This window comes from Megalops cyprinoides, chromosome 10, assembly GCF_013368585.1.
Source record: "Megalops cyprinoides isolate fMegCyp1 chromosome 10, fMegCyp1.pri, whole genome shotgun sequence".
NCBI classification, from domain to species: Eukaryota; Metazoa; Chordata; class Actinopteri; order Elopiformes; family Megalopidae; genus Megalops; species Megalops cyprinoides.
This window is the reverse complement of record NC_050592.1, coordinates 27,068,367-27,077,939: the sequence shown is the minus strand read 5'-3', so window position 1 is coordinate 27,077,939 and position 9,573 is coordinate 27,068,367. Positions and strand designations below refer to the sequence as shown.

Sequence of the window (9,573 nt, the reverse complement as noted above, 5' to 3'; positions counted from 1 at the left end):
GGAAGTGGGTTTTCTTGTTTTGGCTGCGTTCGAGCCGGTGACAGCTAACCATGGCAAGTCAGAAGATTTCGGAGTGAATCATCAGGGCAGTAGAAATCGGACCAGACTTGACAGGTAGAATTGACAAATAGTGAACACTGTGCGAGGCCACGGCACTGTATTCACAAAGCCAGTTATCCAGCATTCACACTGACAGCAGCTAGCCAGCTAACGTTAGCTTGCTGCATGAGGGTTAATAGTTTCTGGGGTAGTTACCTGACAAACTAGCCAGCTAACCATTTTCACTGCAAACTAGGTAGCTAATCTCTGAGTGCAGTCTTCCCCACAGCTTGTCAGTGAGGTAGCTAGTTCGTTAGCTGCCTTGATTTCAGTACGTAGTTAGACTGAGAATAACAGCAGTGTTGAAAAAAGAACTGAAACTAGCCGAGTTGGTGCCAAGCAGCATCTAGCTAACGTTAGGAAATGAAAATCAGAACGGCGAGACTGAATGCCAAGCGACCCTAAAGTAATTATCTAGCTAGCTATACAAGCTAAAGCTTATCAGTTTTCAGTCACTTTACACTCAGTGTTACTTGCTGTGTTTTATTTAGCTAGCTAGCTAATTGCTTATCAAATCTGATGTCTAATACGGGTAGTCGTCTAGCTGGGGGAGGTAAGATTATGTTGAACGACTTGATAATGTTGGAAATAGGTAGCTAGCTACCGTGAGTTTGCCTTGCTAAATGTGATAGGACGTTAGCTGACGTGTTAAGGCTAGGGGTGGTCCTATGAAGTTGACCATCAGATGTATTTTTCTGATTGAAATAGCTTTGAAGCCCTCCAGCTAGCCTTGATTTCTTGGTGAATTTATGCGAACCCTGAAATGAATTCACTTGTGATGGCTTGAATTGGTGGTTAGCTATCTTGCTAGGTCCAACATGACACGTTGGGACAGACTTCGTAGACGGTGCCTTTCTTGTCCCCGCACCAGGGGAAACCAGCGACGCTTTGGCAGCGATAATGGAAGATGAAGTCCTAGACATATAAGCAAAATTCCGCAAAAGCGGTCAGACCTGACTGCTCTATGGGTGTGGTGTTCTAAATCAATAATTGCATATACCCTAAGTCAATAATGGTTGTAGTGGTTTATAATTGTAAATGGAGTCCAATAATGGTTCTGCGCTAACATCACAGTCTCTGTTACTGGAAACAACCTGCGATTTACTGCAGTCTTAGTAGCCATGACAATTTACTGCATGAAAGACATTGCTTCATTCGGCTATCTGCATACATAAGCTGCACATATAAGGCATCGTACGTTTCTGAGGCTCACACCTATGGTTTAGAGTCCACTGCTTATGCCACTAGACCACAATTTGCAGCCCCCGTCCCTCCATTTAGCAATATTATGTTGTTTGTGGTCTTCTTGCGTGTAAGCTGTTTAGTGGCTGTTGTGTATGAACTGTATACTGACTGTTGTGTGATATATGTCTGTTGGCTGTTAACTGAAAGTACCATTGGTTGTTCTGTGGTGCTGTTTTTAGGAGTGGGTCTCAGTGGCACCATGGGCAGACGGAAAATTCCAGATTTGTACAGAGCCCCTTTCCCCCTTTACACGGTGCATGTGCACCCTGAAACAGGATTGGTTATCACAGCAGGTGGGGGTGGGGCTTCCAAGACAGGCATTAAGAATGGGGTGGTAAGTGATAATTACTTTGTTGTATTCTGCCTCCAGTGGGCTCTGTGTGCATTAGTTTATTATGGTCCTTATCTAGATTCTAGAATCTACTACAAAAGTGCATTAGATGTGGGAAGGAAACCACTTTGAATTATGGGTAAATGGTGCATATGCATGTTTGTATATGTATGTGTGAATGTGTGTGTGAAGCTGAACTGATGTTTGCTTGATCAATGGATCTTGTTGCAGCACTTCTTGAGTTTGGAGCTAAATGGCGGCCAGCACAGTGCCACTCTGCTTCACTCTCATGACACAGACACTCGTGCCACCATGAACATGGCAATAGGGGGCGGTGTGATGGCAGCAGGGCAGGATGGGAATTGCAGTCTGATGCGCTTTCAGCAACGGCCTCTGAAGGATGGACGCAAGGCTGAAGCCAAAGGAGGTAAGAAACCTGTAACATAGCCGGAGAGTAATAAACAGTTTTCTGTTTTCGCCATTATAAAAAGTTGTCTAAACTGAATGGTTCTGTGTGTGATCCTTGCTGAGTGAGTGAGTGAGTGAGTATACATGTGTGCCTGTTCGCATGTGTATGTGTATGTGTGAATGTGTTTGCGTGCATGTGAGTGGAGCAGGGGGTAGATAAAGGCTCAGTGCTGAAATGTCCTGTGTTGCCATGTTCTGTCTGTACCAGCAGGGGGTGACAGTGAGCAGGCAGCCCCCAGAAGGCGCGGGGGGCGTCGCCAGGCTGGAGGGGGCGGTGATGAGGCAGAGACGCGAGACGAGACCCCCCAGATGTCAGTGGAGACGGTGGGGGAGGTGTGCTCAGACCGCAGCCCCACTGACGCATTGCAGAAGGTTGTGAGGTTCAGCGCTGACCTCAAACTGCTGGTGACTGGCGGAGCTGACGGACACGTCCGTGTGTGGGAGGTGGGGCCGCGCTGGCAAGCCTCTGACTTTACACATGCATGATTTAAGGGGCATTGTCACTATAGCTTTGATGTTGAGTGTGTATAGACTGGCTCTGATTGGAGCTTTTGTAGACTGGTTCTGATGTCAAGTTTGTTCACACTGGCCCTGATGTTTCTCTCTGCCTCAGTACCCTGCCCTGAAAGAGAAACTGGATTTCAAGGCTCATGATGGGGAGATTGAAGATTTGGACATTAGTCCAGATAACAAGGTAATTAACGGCTTTTCACCCACAGGTGAACAACTAGTAACACTCCAATATGGCACAATATTGAACTAGGCTGAGACATTCAGGTCATGTGACATTTAGAGATGGCCAAATCATGTTATATGTTCACCCAGTATCAAAGACCGGTTTCTACTGATATACTTGTTTAATAAATAGAAGATACACAATTACAGTACTACATCACACTGGTGAAATTAAAGTACACACATTAAAACCATCAAGGATAGCACCAAAATGTCATTAAGCCTTATTTCCACCAAATATACAATAAAACACCATTTAAAAAGCTAACAAGTAATGGAAAGAATCACATTTTCAAGGAACTGATTATATTTTAACAGATTAAAGCAAGCCAATGAGCTATACTTGTGAGGATGACAGAAAAACGAGGCAGGAAACGAATGAAAGATTTGAAAGCAGAGGATGAAACAGAGCTCTCCTGCTGGCAGGCAGCTCATTACACTTCTCTACTGTTCATCTCTGCAGTCATGAGCCTAACTCACTGCTGTCCAGGTTTATTCACAGATGCTTTGTGATACAGGTTTGTTCTTTATGTACAGGGGCTTTAAATTACAAACAAAATCAGTTACTTAAATGTCATTGTTTTATCCCATCGGTTACCTTCACTCCCAATCCCCACAACCCCTCCCAATGATCCGCATTTACCCTGTCTGCCATTGCCCTGCCCCTCTGCTTACCTCACACCACAAGGGCCTCCTCATTCTCCTCTCCTGCCCCCTCATGGTGGTAAGACTTCCCCCACCTCTGTCAGAACAGTGTAGAATGATGGCCCCCATCTGGATGTGCCCTCCGTATGCGTGTTTGTGCTGAGGCTGAAGGCCAAGGCCTCTCGGCCAGCATGTTTTTTATAACCTGCCGGTGTGCTCGCCTCTGTGTGCTTGGGAAGCAGGTCGTGACAGTGGGGCGGGACTTTGCGTGCTGCGTGTGGAGCAATGACCAGCTGGTCGTGGGACTGCGTTGGCATGACAACCTGCCTCACATCGCCGACAAGATGTACCGCTACCAGGCCTGCAGGCAAGTGCTTCTCCAGTGCGTCTGAGCGTGCTGAAACTCATGTTACTGGTGGTATTGATGTTATTAATGTGAGTAAGTGTCAGTGCCAGGGGGTGTGAGGATTTCATTGTGCGTGTGTGTGTGTGTCTGTTTCAGGTTTGCAAAGGTGGAGGATCAGACGGATGCTCTGAGGCTCTACACGGTCCAGATCCCTCACAAACGCGACCGCCGACCACCCCCCTGCTACCTCACCAAGTGGGATGGACGGAACTTCCTCCCCCTGCTCACCAAAACCTGCAGCACTGAGGTCATTTCCTGTCTGGCTGTCAGGTGAGGGGGCGGAGTGTGTGACTCTCAGGGTTGCCTCAGTTCCCGTTCTGTGTGTGCATGCATTCCTGTTTGGGTATGTGCCTGCTTGAGTGAGTATGTACATCTGTGCATTTGAATGTGTATACATGCTTGTATGTGTGTGAGCATATGGATTTGCGGTGCATGTGTGTGTTAGAAGATTTTCCTCTGGTTCTAATACCTGTCTCTGTGTGGTTTTCAGTGACTCTGGGACGTTTCTGGGGTTGGGAACAGTGACAGGATCAGTGTCTATTTATATAGCCTTCTCACTGCAGGTATGTACAACCGTACACACACTCCTCTGCCAACTAACACATGTATGTGCGCGCACACACACACACACACAAACACACACTCTCATTAACCTTTCTTTCTGTGTTCCTTGCTCCAACAGAGTCTTTACTATGTTCAGGAAGCTCATGGTATTGTGGTCACTGATCTGGCTTTTTTGCCAGAGTCACCACAATGCAGGGCGATTCTGGGGAACAACGAGGCGGCCATGTTGAGTGTGGCGGTGGACAGTCGCTGCAAGATGCACGTTCTACCCAACCGGCGTGAGTTTGAGGGATGGAGAGGGAATTTGTGTGTTAGAGGGGGAGACGGTCACAGGGAGTTTGTGTGTTATAGAGGGAGGATGTTTAGGAGAGTTTCTGTACTGGTGTCTCTTTCTGTCTCTCTCAGGCTCTTTCCCCATGTGGCTGGTGCTCCTGTTATGTGCGGTTATGGTGGTTGCTGTGGTCCTCCTCCTACAACACGCCTTCCCAGGGTTCATTTAGGCCAGCGCACATCTCAGCGAGGGGGGAGGTCCCCCTGCCTCAGAATGGGGGTCTGAGTCGAGGGACCCAGGACTCAGCTACAGTCACCGTCTGGAGATAATACTGGAAATATTCTCGCTAATAATGATAATAATGAGAAGGAGAATAACAAAATTTAATGCATTTTTATTTCTGTAATAGCCACAGCCAGTCAGTGCTTTGAATGCCACTGTGTCAGCATGGTGTGAGAGCGTACTTCAGGGGCCTGTAAATTCAGGTGCAGATATGTGTTTCTGCTTCCACCAGCGCTGAACCAAACCTCTCCCCCCACATACATACAGCATGGAAACAGTGGACCATAAGAGACTTTCATTTTTTACTGTATTATTATTATACAGGAATGCTTTCCTTTTTTTGGGGGGGTGTTATTAAAGACTGTCCACTCCAGTAATCAAGCCACAGATAGGGGTGGGGCATGCATCCTTGGCTGTTTTTAAATATTTAGAAGATTAAAAATATCATGACCTGTTGATATTGGGTCAGTCTCTATCTTTAGCAGACAGGGACAGGCTGACTCTCTCAGTGACTGAGCTCTGTAAGGTCAGAGGCTGTGATCAGTATCTGTCATTTCTGTCTGTCCTTATTTGTAATTTTTCACTTCAGACAAACGTGGTTCCACTGTGGGAATGCTCATTTGGGAGGGCTGAAATGTGACATTAATCCACAATGGATTACTTTGTCCACTAGATGGCAGCATGGCCCTGCAACAAGGACATTTCCACTGATGGGCACTACAGTTTGTGTACAGACGGAAATGGTTTGTGAATTTCGCAGTCTTTGATCCACATGTATTACTGTGGGTAAGATGTCTTAGTCATTTTTGAAATAAAGGGAAGCAAATGTATAAGCTTTTTCTGAAACAAATGAAGGCATTATAGATGTAGCCTAGTGTGTGTGATTCCTTTACCATGTCCTGCCGTAGCATCTAGTGCACCACTCACCACCACCTCCAGGGGGAGCTGTGTTATCACTCATCATGTCCTGCAGGAGAAACTCGGAGGAATCCAAGAGACTGAAGCAGTCGTTTTCCTGCACAACACTGGGAAATGTTAAGGGTGACAAGCGTGAGTGAACAGGTGGTGGACATCCTGCAAACGGATCTAATGGCAGTCTCCCAGATGCGGATTCTGGCACAAAGCAATGATTCTAGTGCAGTATCAACTTTTTCATTTATTACGCTTGGAATTAGGAGAAGGGGAAGTGTAAAACCAGTTCATGTAATTGCCAAAAATCTGATAAGGAGATCCCATATGGATTGGCCTATCTGGAGGCTTCACATCATGTTCATGAGATTGCACAGTGACACATGCTCTGTGTAGACATGGGGGAGCTTGTGCTGTATCCATTCAAATGTGCTGTGCCATTTTAAAAAGTGACATGCTTTTTCTGAAAATGGCAGGGCCAGTGACTACTTCAGAGAATACAATTTATAGATAGATTCCATGCTTAATTCATTTTATTTTCACTCCAGACAAACCAATCAGAATTAGGTCTTTAAAGGTTTGTTAGTATTAACCTGAATGTGGTTTTGCCTCCAGAAAGATGCAGAAGTTGCTCTAGAATGAGTTGTTTATGGCAGAAATACTTGGAGGTGTCTTAATCTGAACAAAGAAGAAACCTGGCTCACCAGAGGACTGTTTGTGTATGTGCCAGTGCATTTGCATGTGTGGGAGTCTCATGCCCACTGTCACACTGCATTTACCTGACCTCAGCATATCTATTCATCTGTTGCTTGTTGCTTGGGTGGAATGGGACCTCAGATTGAGTCACTGCTTTGTTTACCAAGGTTATTACAATGTAGATAAAATATTAATGTAATCGCCATGAAAAATGGCTGACTCGCAGCAAGTACCCCCTGTACTCTGTAAAGGGTTCATGAAGGTTTTAGAGAACACAGCAAGTCCAATTTCCTCAACAGTGTTACTGTCTGCGTACTTCACAGTGTGGATGCATCCTTCACAGGTGTCCCTTTGAGCAGACAGGATGTGATACAGCCCACCCAGTACCAAGTACCCAGTCTGGCCAAATGGTGGCACTGCAGACTGGGCCAAATATAGAGAGCTGAGCTGTGTTGCTGATCTTATAGTTTTCAGTTAGGAGTACTTCAAAGGGCCGTAGGGGTACTTGGGCTGTAAATTGTCACAGATAGTAATCAAACTGAAAGGGGAAACCATCAGAAAGGGTTAAAGTGGAGTTAAAGCCTTCGGCTAAAAGGCTACAATTCTAGCAACGCTGCTGTAAGTGATCCCACAACTCCGGGCCGAAAGGAGAGGGAGACGATTACTATCAAACCCCGGTTTTGTCTTTTTCTGAATTATTCCAGAGACGGTTCCCACAGATCAGTCTTCCCTTACGCGGATTTCACAACATTTTCCACCTGAATGACTTCCCACCAAGTGGAGCTTACACAGAGTCGGGTGCAAGGCGTGTTTTACCAGAACCAGACTGACAGCCAATCCGGCGGCACAAAAGCTGAGCACAGATCATCTCCAGATGTGGAACAGCTTAATTGACGTTGCAATGAAGAAAAAAAAAGCTCTTATGACTGGAGACCAGCTGGAATAGTGCTTGTCCCATGTCAGTCCATTACCTGTTTCTTTATGTTTCCATCATGCAGGAAATGGTGGAGTCACCAGGAATCTAATTGGTTGTATTAAAAGCAGTCTGTCTCAGATAAATTTGAAAGCATGTCAGTATGACAATACTGGTTATACTAATTAAACGGTATTTGTAACAGCTTGCACTATTATAGAATAAATAACAAAAGAGGTAAGGGGATTTAAATACTTTTTTAACATAAACATATGACTTTATTTTAAAAATGAGCAAAGCTTTGTACACAATACTCCTGGCAGTACAGGTAAAATAATAGCCCTGTTTTGTATCAGCTGTTTCCTTGTAGGTATGGTCCAGACATTATCCAGCTGGGTAGAGGCAGAATACAGTCTTTGTGGGATTTTAAGGATATAAGAACTGTTAAAACATTAAAAGCTTTCATGATTAACGGTGGTAAGTTTGAGAATTACAGATGATGAAAAATGCGTCCTGGGATCACCTTTACATAAAACACCCGACATGTTCAGGAGTGAAGTTACAGTGATGAAAACAGGCCAGCGCTAAACATTGCTAGTCCAGTCAACCTATAAACAATGATCAGAGCACAGTAACACATGGACTGAGACACAGAACAGCAATGCACTGACAGAAATGGTGAGCAGTATTACACTGACTGTGACTAAACAAGCACACGCAGTGGCTATGACACAGAGCGGTATCACACCATCTGAGAATTAGAGAACAGTCACACACTGCTTAGGAGCTAGCTCTCAACACTCTGTGCTTAGTCTGGAATAATTCAGTCAACATCCAGGTGGATGAATGTATAGCATAGAAAAATATAAGACACGCAGGTCCCCGCTAAGCAAAAAAATAAATAAATAAAAATAACGTCATGACTGAGCCTCAGACTAGCAGTGTGGTCGTCCGCCCATAGTGACGGGTCAGTGGTGAGTCAGACAGCCTGGAGCAGCAGGGAGAATCCTGCCCCACAGACCACAAGCGTCTGCAGGAACCCCACTGACGTCACTGTGGGGCCCGGCGTATATAGCATCGGAGTGGCATTTTCAAACCAGGAAAAACAAGCCCTGAGAGTTTCTGCTTAAACAGCCAGCAGAAAAGAGCAACCCACAAGGCCTTCAAGTATAATAAAATGTATGAAATAAATAAAGTAAAACTGATTTGTGAGAATCAAACCTTGTTTATTTATATGGACCCCTTCCCAGCTTCTGTTATTGTAAATTTAAGAGAGAATTGTTCACCATTAACATAAAGCTTTGCCCAGTTTCTTTCCTGTCTATGTATCATTAGCATAGCCTTTAAACAGGCACATTATGATGCCAGGAAAAGGCAGCGACACGCTTGTCTTATGAACTTCCACCTTGTGACGACACAGAGGCCGTGTTCCCAGAGGGGCCGTTCCGCACACACTTCATGAAGTGGCCCCTGAAGAGGGCAAGAAGGCACATGAGTTGTTCTTTTTGGGCACACTTCACATCGCTGTTCAGAACCTGCCTTGTCCATCACTGCCAGGCAGGGCTGTAGGCTTGTGTAAATGTGCCTAACGTGGACACAGTGCTTCTGCTAACTGAGAACATTAAGGGCTCAGGCCAGCTATCATGCTCCTGCCAGCTTACCACCGGCAGACCCTCTGCTACTGGAAGTTTGTGGTGGCCGTGCTACACAGCCTGGACCCAAAACTGGCCCTAATACATTCTCAAGAGCCAAAGCTGGCCATGACACATAGCCTGAATCCAAAAGCAGCCGTGATACATACCCTGGACCCAAACCTGGCCCTAATACATTCCCGAGAGCCAAAACTGGCCATGACACATACCCACTACCCAAAACTGGCTCTAATGGCCAATTAAAAATATTTATAGCAGTATTGTTTGCGTTCAGAAAGAAATTGATAAGGTTGTTAAAAGGAAACCTTGTCTTTCAAAGACTTTATCTGAACTTTCTGAGGCATGTGCTCAGTGCTT

General features: G+C 45.5%; 1 protein-coding gene across 2 annotated transcripts; it reads left to right on the top strand.

The window, feature by feature from the left end:
- On the top strand, positions 1-5,864 carry preb (prolactin regulatory element binding). 2 transcript variants are annotated; one of them, XM_036539111.1, is made up of 10 exons: positions 1-114; positions 1,524-1,678; positions 1,907-2,102; positions 2,355-2,587; positions 2,757-2,837; positions 3,766-3,890; positions 4,026-4,199; positions 4,420-4,492; positions 4,612-4,771; positions 4,899-5,864. In XM_036539111.1, the coding sequence occupies exons 2-10, from the start codon at positions 1,544-1,546 to the stop codon at positions 4,991-4,993; spliced, it is 1,272 nt and encodes a 423-aa protein (XP_036395004.1). In that variant the 5' UTR covers positions 1-114; positions 1,524-1,543; the 3' UTR covers positions 4,994-5,864. The 2 variants fall into 2 exon arrangements, with proteins under 2 accessions (XP_036395004.1, XP_036395003.1); XM_036539110.1 differs by having other exon boundaries at positions 2,352-2,587.
- The last annotated feature ends 3,709 nt before the right edge of the window (positions 5,865-9,573 follow it).

Excerpts from the sequence above, each read along its gene's own strand:
- preb (XM_036539110.1), top strand. The coding sequence starts at position 1,544 with ATGGGCAGACGGAAAATTCCAGATTTGTACAGAGCCCCTTTCCCCCTT. Across the intron at positions 2,103-2,351 it reads CAAGGCTGAAGCCAAAGGAG|CAGGGGGTGACAGTGAGCAG; the intron begins GTAAGAAACCTG and ends TGTCTGTACCAG. Across the intron at positions 4,772-4,898 it reads GCACGTTCTACCCAACCGGC|GCTCTTTCCCCATGTGGCTG; the intron begins GTGAGTTTGAGG and ends TGTCTCTCTCAG.